This window comes from Electrophorus electricus, chromosome 19 (genome assembly GCF_041902795.1).
Source record: "Electrophorus electricus isolate QZ-2024a chromosome 19, ASM4190279v1, whole genome shotgun sequence".
Taxonomy (NCBI): domain Eukaryota; kingdom Metazoa; phylum Chordata; class Actinopteri; order Gymnotiformes; family Gymnotidae; genus Electrophorus; species Electrophorus electricus.
In genome coordinates, this window is record NC_137515.1 from 13,920,585 (window position 1) to 13,940,542 (window position 19,958).

Sequence of the window (19,958 nt, forward strand, 5' to 3'; positions counted from 1 at the left end):
ACACTCAGGTTATATGTTTATATGAAGTAAGATTGTTTCCTGTATAATGCTATGTACAAATAAAATATATAACATTAAAACAATACAGCCATTTTATTTTCAGGTAGCGCATTTTAACTGCAGCATACTTTTTCTAACTAGAATTTCATAGCACAGATGCTCTAGGGAGCTGAGGTCCATTGCTTCATAGCACAGATGCTCCAGGGAGCTGAGGAAAGCATTGATTCAGTTAAGCTGATAGTTTCATTTGCAACAGGCCTGTGAGTTCTCCGAACACATTGCCATCATCTCTCAGTCCTCAGGGAAGCTGTGAATGATAGAACAATTCTAAAAACAGATTCAAATTCAGCAGAAAAAGTACTATACGATCCATCTACTTCAGTTTTTGAAACAATAAAAATTACAATTAAAATCTTATTGCCCTGTGTAACCTGACCAATCCCCTCCAGCACCTTTTCCCAAAGGCTCAGCATTTTTGATCATTCCCACATGCAGTCACTGAATGTTCCTCTACACAATTAAATACATTTACTACATGTATCTGGAATATTCAGATTGAAGTATTGACTTTTAGTTGGGGTGATATACTGTCTAGTCAACCGTTTATATTATAATAACTTAAGTTGCATGTAAGCATGCAGCTATTTGCTATTCAGTCCTTTTACATTTACATTTATGGCTTTTAGCAGACACTCTTATCCAGAGGGACTTACAAATGTGCTTTGTCATTTACTCAAAGAATACATCCTAGTACAATACAGTAGGTTAGAGTCCAACATACCAATGAACTATAATACTGTAGAAATGCAGGGATCAATGCTGATACCTAGAAGTACAAAATACATAAGGTCTATCTTAAACAATGATAAGTGCAATAAACAATAAGTAAACAATAATAACAAATAACAAAAACAAATAACAATAAGCTGGCTCAGTTGTCCTTTAAATATTCCATGAATAGATGGGTCTTCAGTCTGAGTTTGAAGACTGCAAGGGACTCTGCTGTCTGGACAGCAAGTGGGAGTTCATCCCACCATCTTGGAGCCAGGACAGAACATAGAAAAAAAAAAAGTCTCGATGCTTCCATGAGACCTGAAGCAAGGTATTTCTAGCCGAGCCATACTTGAGGTTCAAAGTACTTGAGGTACAGATCAGGCTTTGCCCATTGACCTCATGTATGAAGGGGCTGGTCCATTTTTGGCTTTGTAGGCAAGCAACAAGGTTTTAAATCTGATCCATGCAGCTGCTCGAAGCCAATGATGGGAGCGCAGCAGTGGAGTAACGTGTGAAATTCAGAAGATTGAAGACCAGTCGTGCTGCTGCATTCTGGACCTTATAGGACCGTTTTTCATTCAGATCTTCTTTTCTCCAAGCCTCAGCAATTGTAATGATTGTACTTGTTGTTTAATTATTTACTTCACATTGTGTGTGGTTGTGGGTCCATATGAGTGTGAAGTGTATGGTCCTATGTCCATATGAGTGGGAAGTGTGTGGTTCTGTGTCCACATGAGTGTGACGTCTGTGGTCCTGAGTCCATATAAGTGTGAAGTGGGTGGTTCCATGTCCATAGAGTGTGAAGTGTGTGGTTCAGTGTCCATATGATTGTGTAGTTTGTGGTTAGTGTGTGCCTGATCCTGTGCCGGATCCTCTCCACCAGGATGCTCTCCTCCAACCCTAGGACTCCACTCTATTCCGCTCTAGCCTCCAGGCCAGCCCCTCCCTGGAGAGAGAGAGAGAGAGAGAGAGAGAGAGAGAGAGAGAGAGAGAGAGAGAGAGAGAGAGAGAGAGAGAGAGAGAGAGAGAGAGAAATTGAAATTGCTAGAAGGTTGGAAATCTGTTGTGTGTCTTTGCTTCCCACCTGGACACTGAGTTTTCTTTTCCCTTGTAATACTTGTATGTAGTGTGTTTGGTTTTGTGTACTGGTGGTACAGAGTGGTTGCCATTTTTGTTGGGTTTGGCATTTTGGGAATTAGTGTAATCCTATGTTTGTTTCTTTCTCTGGGTAGACCTATAGACCTGCTCAGTATGTTTTTGTTTCTACTGTGGGGTTTTTCTTGTTGTTGTTGCTTTGGCCTGGGTCACTCCTGAAGATAATTGCACCAGCTGTGTACAATACACAGGCATGAATTGAATCTCTGTGGTTCCCTATGGTTTTCATTTTTTTCCACATACATTTGTTAGTGGCTCATCTCACTCCTCTTTTTGTGGCCCCATTGCCTAGACGAGGTCATAACAGTGCAGCACCACTGATGATTGATTGCTGCAGGTGTTGACAAACATACACCCACAAAGTCTGCGAAAATTAATGAAACCTCCATTAATTTTATTACATTGTTCAGAAAGCCAACTGGAGGTAAGGATAATTTTTAAGGCAGTGTGCAGGATTTAATGCATGCATTTGAATTGCGATGGTATGGAAAAGTTTTTTACTTACCTGTTCAGAGGGCTGGAGTTAAAGGACCTATCTGCTGGGGGTTGATGGGATTGTTGTGTTTGTTTTCCTGCCATATGTGGGATCCTTTGTTGTGTGGCTGGGAGAGACGGGGGATGGGAAAGCCGGTGGTTATTTTCGTGTTATAGTTTGTGTTGCAATGTCTAATAATTAAAATTTATTATCAGATTATTGAAAATTAAAGAAGGTAATCTGAGGTTGTTGTTTTTAAGAAATTCCAAAAGAATTGCATTGGTATGCCATTGGTCAGAGAAAAACTGGGATATGTGACTGGTTTCCCTTCTGACAGGGAAGGCCTGGAGTACTTGTGTTATGATGGACATTACATGCATGAGAAACTACAAAAAGGGCAAGGAAATAATTTTAATGAAATATGAGATCAATGCAGAGTCTTACAGTCAAAGTTTGTGGGCAACTCATTCTGCCTGATGAAATGCCATGGGAGCTGTATGTGAGACTGAAAGAACTGTTTGCAAACTGGGTTAAATCAAAGGACCATACAATCCAGCAAATATCAGAACTCATTGTTCTGGATTGGTTCATGAGCTCAGACACAGCAATGTAGATCAAAGACCATGACCCTAAAACAGCAGAAGAAGCAGCCAGGTTGGCAGAGGTCTACTCTTCAGCACAGATGGCATCTGGCAGTAACAGCTTTAATCAGTGGACCCCAGACCCTAGAAATATGTTTGTTGGGGCTAGGGAGATTTGTGGTCATACCCAAAGTCACTAAAACATTTTAAACAGGCAGATTTAGCAGATAGGAGATGATATGTTACTATTGTGGAGAGAAGGGACACACCAAGCCATATCACCAATGGTTATTTATAAACATTCACCATTTTGTGGTTGTTGTTGGGCTGTTAAACTAGTAACAGTGTAGAGTTGACTTTGAACAAATGGGTTGTCAGTAGTGTACAGCTGTAGTTGCACTGTGGTAAAGCCACTGTAGTGACAGGCTATGGTAGAGGCTGACTGTTAGTACAGGCTAATGGTGTAAAATGATGTCACTGTAGTGTGATGTTTTGTGAAAGAAAGCAAAGTTTGTTGTTTATGTTATACTGCAGTTTGCTGTGGAGGTACGGCTGTTGGGGAAAGTGTAGATAGTGTAGCTAGTGGTAACTGAAGGTGAGTTGTGTCCCTGGTAAGGCCATTAGGGAAAAACAGTGGCAGGGCCATTTTTCACTGAGGCAAGGACCTAAGTGCTCAGTGGTGTGGCGAGAAAGGTCAATTCATCCAAATACTACCATCATAAGACATTATTTTTCTGTAAACAAAACAAAATTGCAACTGCTATGCACTACCTACCAAGAAAATAGTACCCACTGCATTTGGCAATAAGCTATACAACACAGGCCATACAAAATATACCTACAACTACACTATACAACACATTACATACATACAACATACATATATCAGGGGTGATAGCACTTTGATTTGCATTATCAATGGTCTATTAATAGACTAAAGCTGGCAATTCTGTTGAGGGGAGAATTCTGTAATTGTTTTGTTTTTGCATACAAAAATGTAAAGTTAAAAGTTGCAATGTAAATGATAATGGTAAGCTTTACATTTCCTCTTAAAAACAAACTTTAATCAATTACGGAGTAGTGGTGCTGACAGAGAACCACAAAAGGAAAGAATGAAAGACAATCACCAGCAGTAGGTTGCGGTTGTGCTGTGACCTACCTATGGTAAGGTTAAGATTCATCGATTATTTATATAAAATTAGAATCAAACGAAATGTTCTTACAGAAAACACACGGTAGTAGTTTTTATGTAGGCTTACATTTACATAAAGATGTATTTTTGTGACTGTAACGTTTAGGCCAGCGGAAAATAAGATGCGTTTATAAGACGAGGAAAATAAGTTGCGCTAATAACGGTCATGTTGAAATTGCAAGAAAACAAGTTGTTTCCGAAAGTCGTGATTCCAAGAAAAAAATGTTTTGTAAAAAAAAAAGTAACTCACGGCCTTCCTGGGCTTCAATATTTCAGGTTATTAATAAAGTAATTATAATAGGCCTATATTAAAGAATTTAAAGAGCCCGCAAATGCAAATGGACTATTAAATAGCAAAGAATATCTCCCATTATTATTATTATTATTCTCTATTAAATCTGACCTGCGCAAAAAACAAAACAAAACAAACAAATAAACATACAAAAAAAACCCCCAAACAACTACATTAACAAAACCAAACCAAAAACTATGGTTATTTATGGTGTATGGGCTAGGGATAATATATCTGTATCTCTCTCTCTCATCTTAGAGTCTTTTACGAAGAGAGGATCAGTTTGATTAAAAGATTACGAAAACAATACCTTGGTCCCTCCTCTGCCATGACAGACGAACAGGGCTATACTTACCCCTCTGTCACCGCACGCACAGTCGCTTCACCACGATCTCTTTGTTAAACTGACTTTACCGATAAAGAATTATAGACAAATATCCACAATGAGCGTTCACGTAAGTAGGTGGCGGTTGTTGAAGCTTTTTTGCATTTGCGCCATTATCGCTCAAAATGATGGCATCAAAAGAACTTTCTTCATCGGCATAAGAGAAGAAAAGTGGGATTATGCGCCGGGCGGTTATAATCGTATCAGTGGTAAACCTGCTGCTGAGGATACGTGAGTTTTAACTTTTTAGTCGTTTTAGTCAGAATACTTGGAAGTGGTAGGAAGTACTTACATGATATATTTAATTACACACGTTAAGGTACTGTTTAGAAACCCAGAGTTTCATTTACAGCTTGCTTGTTTTTCAATGGATACACTGAAAGGTAAAATAGTTTCGTAATATTTAAATTGCTTATGATTTTACGTTTCTTGCTAGTTGTGTAGCGGTTAAGATTCGACAAAAGGAACTGAACCTAAGACAGAAAAGTGTAGCATGTTAAAACTAAACGTCTTACACATACTACTACTACAAGAACTAATTATATTACTTCCAATAGTAGTATTAATAATATTATTTATTTATTATTGCCTGTATCACCATAGCTTGTCTTACTGTGTGCCTTATAGTTACAGTCCCCTCAAAAAGTGTTAGGAGTGTGAAGTCAAAAAGGTTATTTCTGAGGTATAATCAAGCAATCAGACCCATGATAAATCCTTTCAAATGTCACCTTCTGAATTTGGCTACTATTTGTTCATTTCTCCTCTGTTTTATTGGAGGTTTGGTCTGTCCAGTCTGGTCCTTCTACAAGTCTTAATTGTATTTCAGTGTATTTGGGTCAAACCTTCAGTTGAGTTTTGGGACCCAAACGTACATAGCCCTAGTCATCTTACAAGATATCAATATCTTTTTGGGGAAAAAAAAAATCATATTTATTTGGATTAACGGTTTTTGTATTAGTTGTTTTTTTTATTTTATTTTATTTACTTAATAATGTTTCATCTGCAAACAAACACTTCTTATATTATAGAATCAAAGAAATATGAATTTATTCGGTAGCCTATAGTTAGCATTCCATATTCATTGCGCGCAATATCTACATCAAATACCGGCAGCACATTGATACCAAGCTGCAGGCTTTGTTGTCTTTTCTGTTGTTCACACTTAAGCCTAGCTGGTATTTCAGTAGGTCTAGTCTTAGCAGGTCTTGTTAGATCAGCTGGCAGATCAGCTGTCTTGGCATTACGTCTCTGGGCCATCTCTGGCTGCCCATAACATCCATTCCAGAAACTAGTCAGAGCACTAGCAACTGCATCCATACATGTGAAAGGAGCTCAGGTAATAGGTGTGCAAAAAACCAACATAAAGACGTCTAGCTTTGGAAGAAAAGTACCACAATCATAAGCACAGTCCCCAAATTGGACAGTGCAAAATGAAAAGAAAAACAACTTTTGCCAACAGTTACTCAGCAGTTACTAGTACTTACTGGTTTTTAGTAGGCTAATTCAATGGTTACCAAAGACAGAATCATTTCCTCAAGGGAAGAGGAACACTAAAATTACCAGCCACCTCCAGAGTGCAGGAACATTTAACCTTACCCAAGAGACTTCAAGATTTATAAATCTTAGATCATCTCTTAAACTCATCTGTGTTAGCAGAAACGTTTTCATGCTGAAGAGTTAATCATAAATAACATGATACACATTGCTTAGGGTGTAAAGAAAAAAAAGACACTTCAGACACTCTAAGCATACGTCCTGATCTGTAAAGCATGGTAAAGGTTGCATCATGGTTTAGTCACCCTTAGAGTCATGCTTAGAGCCAGATAATTTATCGTTGTTGGTGGTGCAACTATATATGAACAAGTAGACCTAACATAATTGTCAGAGTATATAGAATTTGATGGTTCTTTACTAAACTGGAAGACAATGAACAAATATGTGCTGCCAAGGGACCTTTAGGGTTTAAAAGTGACTGTCAGTCTTCCATTTAGTATCCAATGAAGAATGACTTTCACTAAAGAGAGAAGGTTCTGAACAGGAACAAAAGCCAAGAAAAAAATACAATGGCTGGAAAGCCCTGCCAAAACATGGGAGAACGTCTTCAAGGATGATGTCTTTAAATCACACTGGCATGCATTTACCAATTAATTACTTTAGTACAAAATGGCAAAAAGAATGAAAAAAATAAACAAAATACCATAACAACAACAATAACAACAAAAAAGCTTCTGTAACTCTTTCATATATCAGTGGGCCTATGTGTGTATTACTATGTTGGGTTTGGCAAAATGTATTCTTTATGTACTTACACTTTGTGTACTGCACAATAGAAGGTGAGAAGGATTAGTGTCCTGCTATGACACTTTGTTATGTATCATTAGTGTGCCTCCTCACCATCTACCTTTTAATAGAAGTGATATAATGCAAATAGTTTCCAAATAGATTTTTCATACTATATTTTTATCTGATTTAATTAAATGTTTGTGGGTCCCTCATAGTCCCTAAGGTCCCTCTTCTGTTGCTCAGCATATCACAGTTGAACATGCAGAGAAGTTGCATTTAAGGATTTACATGATATTACTGATACAATTCTGTTTTAAAAGATTTTATGAACACTACATCTGTTTCATTTGGATAGAACTTTCAGTTGGATCATGCTCAGTTAATAACTCTATTTTGATGTTTTATAATTTATTTCTTTTTCTAAATAAAGGCTTTTATTTAAGCAGACCTACAGGCTTTATTATTATAATGCATTATGGGCTGTATGCTATCATGACAAATGACTGTACACAGGACTGCCTTATTAATTCACATAGTTTTAAAGTAAGAGGATATGGTACATTTAGACTAATGTAGGATCAGTTTTTGCCTTTTACTCTCTTAATGAATACATTTAGACAGATTCTTGGGATTTTACTCTAAGGCACTTTATATTGGCTTGTGTCACTAATGGAGTGCACCAAGGGGAGGGGGGAGAATAGCATAGCCAGGACTCCCAGCATGCCCTGCACCTCTTTGGAGACATATTTAGTTAAATGTAATGTTTGAACATATTCATTAAATAGTTGAATTGTGTATGCATTTGGTTTTTGTTGATTGACTCTTTTTGAAGTTATTAGTGTGTTGTGAGATGTGTTGCCACATCCCAAGCTGTTTTTGAGCAGAAAACAGCATTCTTTGGTTTTTCTTTACTGATGCCACAGTATCTACCTTGTTATGAAATAATATGGGAACTGCATCAATAATTTAGTTTGTATTTCACCTTCATAAAAAAAGTCTGTAGTACCTAAATTACAGACCTGCATGTTGCTTCTTATGTTGTAGGCATGCATCCATGTTCCTGCAACAGGGTCCCCATAGGGTTGGGCATGTCTATAAGAAAGCTATATACAAACAGTACACAGATGGGACCTACTCCACAGAAATCCCCAAACCATCCTGGCTGGGCTACCTGGGACCAGTGCTTAAGGCTGAGGCTGATGATACCATAGAGCTGCACTTGAAGAACTTTGGATTCAGACACTATTCACTGCACTCACATGGAGTCTTCTACCTGAAAAACTCAGAGGGTAACCTGTATGATCTCTGCTTAATGTGTGTGAAAGTTGCACTAAAGATGGCGTGGAGGTTTAAAGAGTATTTATCTTAAAATAAAGGATTAAGGCCATCCAAGTCCCATAGTCAGTGAAGTAAAACATTGTTTTAGCAGACTCTGACTGATCTTTGCCTAAGAACATCAGAAGATAGGGATAATATTCAGGGATAAAAATGTATCACTCACTTAGCAATGAACTGGTATTAAAACTTGGTAGCCAGAAATTACATCATTACAATTCAATATATATACCCATTTTTTAGAAATATTCTTGCATTTGATGATATTTTATCATGTTTCATGAGAAAAGCTTTAGGCTATAATGCTAACATTATCTTTTTTTTTGTCTTTATCTTTGTTAGTTTTGTTGTCTGACACCTAATGTGGCGCCTTTCTGTAGAATGGGAGGCCAGTTTGCACAATTGTGCAAAAAAAATATTTTTGGGAGATGGGTTTTGTAGTTATGGCAGACCGATTAGATGTCAGTTTACCAAATGTACAAAAAGTGATTTCTGTGAGCCTGCTGAGGTCTTGAGCCAGGATGAAGGGAAGGAGTACCAATTCCTCTGCACTTCCATGAATGAACATTACATTAGTTAGCAACAACCCCTTACACCCATTACCATGATTTCAAGGAATTATTATTAAAAATTGTAATGTTAGAGGAATTAGGGTGAACGTTAACCATAAACAGCACTGAGTGCAAATCAAAGAAATCCAATAGGCTCTCAGGCTTGGCCTATCCAAATAATCAGTAAAAACTAGAGTCTGAAGAGTGCCTTGGTGTGGATAGTTTGGATGGGACTCTAGAGGAAACTCTTTGATGAGATAGTATAGAGACCACATCTACTGTTTATTCTTATTGTTAGCTTGTCTATTTGAACTCACTGTTTCCCTGGAGCTCTGACTGAGCTGATAAGAGGAAGGCTGAAGGAGAATACTAAAGGTCCTGGCCTTAAGTGCAACAACAACCCCCTCACAACCCTTTCCTGCCTTCCATTGCTTCTTGTTTGGACAAATGGTAAACATATCACACAAATGTGTTTCTTCAGTACTGGCTTTAAAGAGATTGGTATGTAAATTATATCATTCTAAGATAGATGCAAGTTGAAGAGGACGTGTCATTTTTGACTGCTGCATTTCAGAACTCTTGCACCAGTTCTTTCCCTAACTTCAACTCCCATTTGTATATTTAAAAAAATGTGTTTCCATCTAATGTCATAAGGCTAATGTAAATTGTGATAGCACTTGGGATTAAGCTGGACTTTGATTTTGCTAATTTTTTCAATGCAATTTAAAGACTCAAACTCAGATAATGCCAGGTGGGTATCTTATTTTGAAATGTCCAGTCTTAGTGACTGCAACTGCATATAATGTGTTTGGAGCAATAGACACTGTTGATATTGACTGGTGCTGATGTGATGTTCTTTGGGTCAGGGGCACTATATCCAGATGGATCCTCTGGAGCAGACAAGCATGATGATGGTGTTGCCCCTGGAAGAACACACATCTATAACTGGACAGTGAAGGATGCGCCTACACAGGATGATGCCAACTGCTTGACTTGGGCTTACCATTCACATGTGTTGGCAAGCAAAGATATCTCCTCCGGACTCATAGGAGCCCTGCTGACTTGCAAGAAAGGTGTGAGAGTCAGCCAACTAATGGACAAATGTCACAAATTAGTACTAATGATACAAGAATGTAAAGTAATGAATTAGAGTTAACCTCTAGTATTTATTAAAGCTTTTGGTGCACATGGAAGTTATCATCTGCCCATAACATAATCACATTAGATTTACATATACATTTACATTTATGACATTTAGCGGACACTCTTATCCAGAGTGACTCACAAAAGTGCTTTGTCATTAGATTTTGTCTCTAGGCTGGCACATGCTCCTAAGTTGGTCAATAAGTAAAGCATCCACTCTGTCCCCCCAATCTTTTTCCTCCAAAATACCATTTCATTTAGGAACCCTGCAGACACTGGAGGGAAATGACTCTGAAGCGAGAAGGGCGGATGTAGATAAGGACTTCCTTCTTATGTTCAGTGTGGTGGATGAAAACCTCAGCTGGTATCTACATGAGAACATACAGACCTTCTGTACTGATCCACATGCCGTGGATCCCAATGATCCCGAGTTCCAGCAATCCAATCAGATGAATGGTAGGTCTGGATCTGTTTTCTAAACAACAAAACAAAAGAAGAAAGTACTGAATCAAAAATACTATAATACTGTAAGGGTGAGTTTTAACTTTTGCAACAGCAGCAACTATCCTGGTTTAGCCATTAAAAATGGGTCTGGTTCTATCATTGTAGCCACTATAATTTTTATGTTCCTCTTCATCTTGTCTTTTAGCCATTAATGGTTACATGTATGGTAACCTCCCTGAAATTGAGTTGTGCCAGTACCAAAGAGTGGCCTGGCATCTCCTTGGCATGGGCAATGAGGTGGATGTCCACTCAGTATATTTCCATGGGCACACACTACTGACACGAGGTCATCGTGTCGACACGGTCAGTTTGTTTCCTGCCACCTTCCTCAACGTGGAAATGGTGTCCTTCACAACAGGAAAATGGTTGTTTGGCTGTCAGGTCAACAGTCATTTGCAAGGTAGATGCTGAGAAAATGTCTGTAATATATTATTTTGTATTAAAATAGGAATTATATATATTTTTTTCAACTTCAGCTTTAAAATTATATTGTATGTAACTGGTGTGCAGATGGTATGCAGGCACTGTTCCGTGTTACACCCTGTACTGGGCAGAATGACTCCCTAGCTACTCAGAATGGAACAACAAGGAAGTACTTCATTGTTGCTGAGATGGTTCACTGGAGCTATGCCCCATCAGGAGTAGATCAACTGAACAATGCTTTACTGAATGAAAGCCAGAGGTATGGAACTATATTAGTTCCCATTCAGCTTTTACAGTTTTGTGGTTTACTTATCACAGTGCTTTATTGTAGTGGTTTGACCACTTTTGTCAAGGGTTAAAGATGCCCTGTGGGGTTTTTGTCCTAAACTTCCTTTGAGCTGTATTCAATCCCTCAGGCCCTCCAGGTTGTATTTCGGGAAGGGTTTTGGCCATCTTGGTGGAGAATATGTGAAAGTGGTATTCAGAGCATACAATGATAGCACTTTTTTGTATAAGAAAGAGCCAACCAGCAAGGAGACCCACCTCGGGATTCTAGGTAATCTCCCCTTGTTTAGTTTCTTTGTTTGTACAATACATAATGCCCAGTATTAATGTTATTTGCCTTTTTAAAATAGCACTGTAATTTACATTTATTTTTATATATCTGATATAAATAAGAATTGTTATAAGAAAGTGCAAAAAGACAGATGGGTCAACTTCATAAAACGTATCAGGAGATTAAAATGACATTAACAACAAACAGCATGGTAACCCATTTCCTAAGTTCATAAAAATGGACTGCCAGAGTATTTTACCATTTGTGTGATATATGGTGTTACTGTATTTAGTCCTGATTTGCACGTGACGTTAGTGATACATAATAGAACACCACTCTGTGCAAAAACCTGAACCTGTCTGTCTGTAAATTTCCTGATGTGGATCTTTTTTCTCACAATGTTTGTTTACATCAACAAAGCTCTGCATGTGCACCAATTTATTAAAATGCACATTTTTAGTCTTTTTGGAGTGAGCATGGTGGCAACCTTTGCAACTAGGGTTAGGGTTAGGAATAGTAGGAGTACATAAATAGAGAGGTGACCTGCTTGAGCAGGATCTTTAGCTGTAAGAAATTCAAATGTAGGTGTTAGCTCTCTAACTATGAAGAAGAAGCTATAAAGTGATATAGACTTTGGAGAGATATGATTTTTTTTTTTTTTTTTGCTGTGCCATGGTTTAGAAGAAGAACTGAAGTCTCCAACACAGTTGCAGGCATGTTCTGTGTTACACCCTGTGTTGGGCAGAATAACTTCTTGACTACATATATATATATATATATATATATATATATATATATATATATATATATATATGGGATATATATATATATATATATAGGGGAGAGGGAGAGAGAGAGAGAGGGGGGGCATTTCTAGGATTTTTTTCAGAACTACAGTTACATTACTTAGAATGCTCTGATAGATACAGCATGACATGTTTTAGTGGTCTTGTATCTTCTGTGATACGCAAATAAAAATGCATTCTATTTTTATATGCTTGCAACAAATCAAAATTCCATTTCCTGAGTAGGTATATTTTTGGCATGCAAGTTTGTGTGCTTAAAGTTTTCATTCTTACTAATGTATACTAATTTTCTAATGCCAATTTCATTCTTACTAATGCACACTAATTTTCTAATGCCAAACCCAAAACTAACCTAACCCTTCTCCAGTACTTGTGCCCATTTTCCATTGCATAACAGAACCATGGAATCGGGCAGGGCGCTGGAGACTGTGTTGTGGTCCTGTGATTTCCCCCCCAATGGTAATGTAATGGTAATTGTAATGGTATACACAAAACAGCAGCAAGCAACAATGAAGGAGCTTAAAGTTCTGGGCCCCAATTCCCAAAATCATGGCAGTGTTAAGATTGTCTTAAACGAAAAAGAGTGTTCTGTGCAATACCTGATTTGTTACAGAAAGATTTTAGGCTAGTTGAAAGCTAGAAGGAAACTACTGAAAGTTTTAAGCTAACAGTCAGAGACAGCGACTGCCTGTGAAACTGTACTTCTACTTATATCTGTGCTCCAATAACATTGTAAAAAAGTCAAGGATAGCAACCCTTTTTTAAATAGCGGTTGTGTTCACATGACTAGAGTGACGATTTTGGTTTAGCCCAATGTGTCTACCCATATATCACTTCACAGTGGAAAAAAAAAGTGTGATCACAGATTTTAAACTGTACCTAGCCATACCGTGCAGCCCTGCAGAAAAACACTGTACGTATGCATATGTTTTAACATGCATACTAATTTTGCCAACTTATTTTTTGAGTATGCATTCTTAAGTTGAACATTTGTTTTTAAGTATACATAATTATTTGACTATTTTTCTTGGGATATGTACTGACTTTTTGAATAATTTTGTGTATGCATTAATTCTTATTTCTATTACTAATTTCTGCATGTTAATATTTTTATAATGCCTACTTGTTTTCATGAATAACTCGCACATCTATATTTTTACATTTCATGTGTTCCATATTCCTTGCTTAAATTTTAAAAAGTGATCTTCAGATTCAAAATTGTTAAATTACTCCAACTAGTGAGGTCTAAATACTTGTGGAAAACCCAACAAATTTTGCTATACTGAATCTTTTGGAAATTACAATGCTGCAAATGTGTTATTCGATTTTCATCTGTAAGCATATGTAAGCATTTAATAATATGTAAATTACTAAAACAAGGTAACATGGGAAGATGTTTATTTACTGTCTAAATATTGTCTCGCATATCATCGAGCAATGGCATCTGCCTATAATCTAAGATGGGTATATTCAGCTGCCAGCGTAATAACTGCAGTGTTAAAAACATCCTCTCTGATTGGTAAAGATATTAGAAACCTTACTACCACCTAGCTTAGTAAGTTTTCCTCATACGATGTATGTCATGTTTATATTGCAAAGTCTGTAAGGCTTTCCCCAGTTAAATTAATTAACCTCTCTTGCTAATGAAAGCGGCACATTAGTGGATTGGAAATTTAAGTTTAAGATGGGGGTAATAATACTAAAAAATGTTTAAAGGAAATGTTGTGATGTATTATTGATATTTGTTAAATAAACCTGTAGCTACAAAACACCAGTAATGTGTACCTGTTGGGCTCCTGCCTCTCTTAGGTCCTGTGCTGCGTGCTGAAGTTGGGGATGTTTTGGAAGTCACATTTTTGAACAAGGCTGACAAGAATTACAGTATCCAGCCCCATGGCCTCCAGTACATTAAGCTATATGAGGGAGCTCTGTATGAAGATGGTGAGAGCGTGATGTCGGAACACCAGGCGGACAGAACCTATACATTGTTCTGCAGTTGTTAGATAATGAATCAACCTATAAATGTCAGCTATGATTAAAGCATATGCCCTTGCTGTATCTCCTTTAGACGTGTGCCAGCTGTTTCAGGATTCTCTTTTTTTAATATCATTCATTTCACTTGGATTTTAGGTACAGTGAAAAATGGCTCTCACGTGCCGCCAGGTGGCTCCTTCACCTATAGGTGGCAGGTGAGGGAGGGGCCTACAGAGAGTGACCCGCCCTGTATCACCTACCTGTACTTTTCCTCCACTGACCCCATCAGAGACACTAACTCTGGCCTCGTTGGTCCCCTGCTAGTGTGCAAGGAAGGTGCATTGAGCTCCAATGACACCCAGGTGCGATGTTCCCTACAGCATACATACGCAAGAGGCAGTGAGCATAAGTGTGCACTTATCCGCTCTCTGTACTTATCCGCTCTCTGTGCAAGAATACTGCGTCATTTTGATGGAACTGTTTGTGCACAGGACCACTGCGTTTCCATGAAGTGTATGTGTTTGATTTCAGAGAGATGTGGACCATGAGTTCTTCCTGCTCTTCTCTATATTCGATGAAAACCTAAGCTGGTATCTGAATAACAGCATTAAGATATACGGGATGAATGAATCCACCGCAAATGATGATGCCTTTGTAGAAAGCAACATGATGCATGGTATACTTATTTCACTTGTTTATCTCACCAGGAACTCATAAATCAATCTACCATAGGCTTTTGAGTTTCAGTCACAATTTTAAAACTAGAATGTTTACTGTTCCTCAGTGGTGCTGAGTTTGAATTTGCTTATTTATCACTTTAACCAGACACAATGTTCGATAAAACATTAGCTACAGCAGAAAAATATATGTGATAACAAATTTACCCACAGCTAACCAGGACAATAGTATCATGTTTGTTTGGTCTTTGTTTGCAGCTGTGAATGGCTACATGTACGGAAACCTGCCGGGGCTGGACATGTGCAATGGTGCCCGGGTCAGATGGCATGTCTTGGGACTTGGCACAAATGTTGACATGCATGGAGTTCACTTTCAGGGCAACACCTTTCTCAAAGAGGGCACTACCCGTGACACTCTCAGCGTGTTCCCACACACATCTGTCACTGTTTTCATGCAAGCAGTTACAGCCGGTCAGTCATAACCTTGGTCCTGCTTTGTACCAGAGTATTTCTTAAAAGGAGGTCCCTGTATCTAATTAAACAGAGCCATATTTTTTTTTCATATCAAAATGTATCTTTTTCTAGCTATTTCTATTACTAGCTGCAATTTCTATCCCTGAGACTGATGTATCTGAGTAAATGTGAAAACATACACACCTTGTCTGACTGCTTTGCGCTTCCAACGCCACCTTGTTGTGAACAAGAGCACTGGTAAAACCTTTGCCCTGTTGTGTGTTCTTCATGTGCGCCGGGCCTGTGTGGGCGCAGGGTTGTTCGAGGTGAGCTGCCGAGTGACTGAGCATTACATAGGAGGGATGAAGGTGCAGTATAGAGTGCGTGCATGTGGGCAGAGCTCCACAGCGTCGCCCACTGTTCCTAATGTGAAATACTTCATCGCTGCTGAGGAGGTGGAGTGGGACTACTCACCTAATCGGACCTGGGAGTTTGAGTACTTTAATGCTACTGACAAGGACAGGTAAATGGACATCTACACACACACACACACACACACACATGCACACATAACCCCCCAGCACACAGACAGCAGAGCTTAATATAGATAGATATTGCACATTACACTATCCACCGTTCCAAATGTAATAACTGAGTCATGTAATAACTTCTAACTTAAGTTTGAAAGATGACTGTTTGTGTAAATCAGGGACAGGCCTTCAGGCACAAATGCAATGCACCATAAAATCCATCCCAAGATCTCAGAGGTCTTCTCCCTTTCTGAAGTTTACTATTCACTCTGGAAACTCTAACCGATTAATCAAAGGCGTGGGCTGCACTTGAAAATGAGCCCTGACATTCTCTGCATAGTAGGCCAGTGTCAGAATCCTTGGGTGTCTCCTGGCCCAAATGTCAAGCTGGTGTTTTTAAAGGAAAGTCTATTCATAATGCCACAATGATTAATTCAACAGGTGATCATTTGAGTGCATTCTGTTGTTTTCATATCCTAGTTGCTGTTTAAGGCTGTTTTTTGATATGCAATGGATACTCTGCTTCTCAGTCCTGGCAGCATATTTGTTGGGAGAGGTAAGAACAGGCTTGGCTCCAAATATAAGAAGGTAATCTACAGGGAGTTCACCACTGACACATTCATGACCAGAAAACAGCGACTGCCTGAAGAGCAGCATCTGGAAATACTGGGTAGGCCAATATGATTATTTTTTAATCATTCTAGAATAACTGCTATCCTTCTTACCCATCAGTGCCTGTAGGTATGTGTGTGTGATATATATATATATATATATATATATATATATATATATATATATATATATATATATATATATATATATATATATATATATATATATATATATATATGTGTGTGTATGTGTGTGTGTGTGTGTGTGTGTGTGTGTGTGTGTGTGTGTGTGTGTGTGTGCGTGCGTGTGTGTATTCTGTTAGGCCCAATTATCAGGGCAGAGGTTGGGGACATTCTCCAGATAACGTTCCTGAATAAGGCTAGCCGGCCATACTCTATACAGCCTCATGGAGTGCAGGCCTTTCCCCCACAGGCTGAGCCTGTATTGCCTGGTGAGGAGAAACATTACTGCAAGTCCAGTACAGCCATTTACAACCTCACACCATAAACCCACCCAGCTTCATACCTTAAGAACAAAAGGGGAAAATCGTCTTGCCTATGCGATAATAAAGATATTGTTCTTTAAATGTTCACTGTAGCTTTATCAGTTTTAGCAGTTATTTTTAAAGATACATGTAACTTTTTACTGCAGGAAATGTCACTAAGTACTTGTGGGGAGTTCCTGAGAGGTCTGGTCCAAGTGCATCCCAACCAAACTGCATTACATTCGCCTATTACTCTAATGTGGACTTCATTAAGGTGATTTCACACTAAGGTGATTTCTTAATTTCTGATAAGGTGGTCTTAATGATAGCACAAGAAAGCCATGTCATGTGTAACTGTACCAACTTGCTGCTGAACTTATATCAATACATTCTGAATTAGTTTTTTGTATCAGGCATGTGATACATACAAGGAAATTGTCTTGGTGGGTGTATATGTAACTGACCTGAAAGACTGACGATTATTTACAGACACATAGAGTACATAGAATGGGAAATTAAACTAGACGTAAAAAACAACAACATGGAATAAATGTACATTTTTTTGTTCTAGTTTTGATAGTGGAGTGTTATGACTGCTAAGACATTGTTGCTGGATAGTATACTGTGTTGTAGGACACAGCCAGTGGACTAATTGGACCACTAGTAGTCTGCAGGAAAGGGACACTCAACCGGGCCAGACGGAGGCTGGACGTGGATCGGGAGTTTGCTCTGATCTTCCTCATCTTTGATGAGAACATGTCATGGTACCTGGAGCAAAACATCAAGGAGTACTACAACAGCTCACTCCCTCTGATCAAAAACTCCGAATTTCAGGAGAGCAACAAAATGCATGGTGAGACTTAACCAACACTTAGTAACGGGTCAGGGGTGTGGATGGTTAGCATAAGGGCTCCTATATGTTGGCTGGTTTCCAGAGCAGAAGCTCTTGGTCCATATCGGACTGAGGTAGGTCCATGTCAGGGCCAGGTAGCGTGAGCAGGATTAACAGTGGCGCAGGGTTGTCCCAGGGGTCCATGGCCCCTGTGTAAAGTGCCTTTAGCTGGGCATTCTGTGATTTTCTTGCTCCTGCCAGGGATCAATGGCAAGGTGTACGGCAACCTTTGCGGACTGGACATGCAGAAAGGTGAGCGGGTGGACTGGTATCTGCTGGGGATGGGAAGTGAAGTAGACCTGCACACCGTCCACCTGCACGGCCATACGTTCATCTACAAGGTGACGACACCAGGCCGCACAAGGCGACATGCCATTTTTAGATTTCGGAATCAAGAAAGGGAACCAAATGGAAACTCGAGTATTTTCCACTTGTTTTTCTGGGGACAGACGGACCTAGCCCATCGGGCCGATGAGTTGGACCTGTTCCCAGGCACGTTTCAGACCACTGAGATGGTGGCCGATGCTGAGGGAATGTGGCTACTCCACTGCCATGTGGTTGACCACATCTCCGCCGGCATGGAAACCGTTTACACGGTCAACCCACGCGCAGGTGAGACAGACAGTCACGCTCCCGTGCAATGCCGTTTTTAAAAAAACAAACAGCAAAAGTAGTCACAAGAAGTTTTGCTGTATGTATTTTGACCAGTCATAGTTACAAATGATTGGTCTGTGGGTGATTTATTAAGTCAAACTATGAGATAAGTGTAAAATCATTTTTGTCAACATAATGCCAGTATCTGGAAATGTCACATAAGGCAGTCCAGTCTCTGGAAATGCCACATTATCATCAGTGTTTTTAATATTTTGCAAACGGCATACCAGAATTGCAGTATGATACATGGCAATAGAACTGCCCTTTACTTGAATTTAATCATTGCTAAAAATCAGATGCTGGTGAAACAGACAGATTGCAATGAGTGAAGATGTTTGTTTATAGTTATGTTTTACATGGTTACACTGTTTCTTATCCTGGACATTGTTTGCTCTCTCTCATCTATCTTATCTATTCAGACTTTCTGAATATAAAAGATGTTTCCCAGGCAGATTTCAAATGTATTTTCACAGACTCTATGAATGTGTACTTCAGGTGGCAGCACTGTGGTTCAAAACCTCGGTATTGCCTTCATCTCGGCTTTCATCTCCTCCCTTGGACTAATGTGATCTCGGACCAAGACACTTTCAGTGCGTTTTCCTTATTATGAATTCATTTGTTCTGGCCAGTCTGTTTTGTTGCACAAGAAGCATAAATGATTGATTAGAAATAAACTGTGCATATTCAAGAGCAGAATGTATGATTCGTTATGGGATGTGATGTATGGTTCCGCTTATTTTACTTGAAAATTGAATAAAATGTTCTTTCACATAACACACGCAGTAGCCACGATTCCCCACTGAGTGTCACTCCTACGCAGTAGTCTGGGTGTGTAAAATTTTCTATTTTTTATATCATAAATGATTATGAAATTATAAACGGCTTTTCAAGTACAGGTCTATGGCTATTACTGTGATTAGAAAACAACAAATCAAAGCACTAAAATAACAAGAACAACAATAAAATCTAATATAGTGATCCGAAAACCCAAGGAATAATCTGTCCTTTAGAGGGTTACCTTTGTAAAATACGCTCTGCCAATAAATCATGAAGTCCACAGACTGCACACGCTTATCTGATTTAGAAAGTAATGCGTAGATCAGCGTTGCCCAACAAGCGGCCGAGGCCAGAATACGGCTGCAAAGCCTTGCAGATGTGAATGTCGTCGGTGATAAAGCTGGACAAGTTTAAACGTAAACACATTGATGTGCATAAAAAAACCCCTGA

At 38.8% G+C, this 19,958-nt stretch overlaps 1 protein-coding gene across 3 annotated transcripts; it reads left to right on the plus strand.

The window, feature by feature from the left end:
* The first annotated feature begins 4,820 nt into the window (after positions 1 to 4,820).
* On the plus strand, positions 4,821 to 19,505 carry hephl1b (hephaestin-like 1b). 3 transcript variants are annotated; one of them, XM_027016158.3, is made up of 19 exons: positions 4,821 to 5,085; positions 8,182 to 8,426; positions 9,890 to 10,096; positions 10,428 to 10,622; positions 10,816 to 11,070; positions 11,181 to 11,352; positions 11,510 to 11,649; positions 14,265 to 14,396; positions 14,586 to 14,791; positions 14,961 to 15,105; positions 15,365 to 15,577; positions 15,875 to 16,082; positions 16,620 to 16,759; positions 17,024 to 17,152; positions 17,353 to 17,459; positions 17,819 to 18,038; positions 18,279 to 18,418; positions 18,527 to 18,689; positions 19,205 to 19,505. In XM_027016158.3, exons 1-19 carry the CDS (start codon positions 4,913 to 4,915, stop codon positions 19,339 to 19,341), a joined length of 3,327 nt encoding a protein of 1,108 aa, XP_026871959.2. In that variant the 5' UTR covers positions 4,821 to 4,912; the 3' UTR covers positions 19,342 to 19,505. The 3 variants fall into 3 exon arrangements, with proteins under 3 accessions (XP_026871959.2, XP_026871960.2, XP_026871961.2); XM_027016159.3 differs by having other exon boundaries at positions 19,227 to 19,505; XM_027016160.3 differs by lacking the exons at positions 18,279 to 18,418; positions 18,527 to 18,689; positions 19,205 to 19,505 and having other exon boundaries at positions 17,353 to 17,475; positions 17,819 to 17,955.
* The last annotated feature ends 453 nt before the right edge of the window (positions 19,506 to 19,958 follow it).

Coding starts and splice junctions, on each gene's coding strand:
- hephl1b (XM_027016158.3), top strand. CDS start 4,913: ATGAGCGTTCACGTAAGTAGGTGGCGGTTGTTGAAGCTTTTTTGCATT. Junction 16,083..16,619: donor AATGCTACTGACAAGGACAG/GTAAATGGACAT, acceptor TCTGCTTCTCAG/TCCTGGCAGCATATTTGTTG. Junction 18,419..18,526: donor GCCATACGTTCATCTACAAG/GTGACGACACCA, acceptor TTCTGGGGACAG/ACGGACCTAGCCCATCGGGC.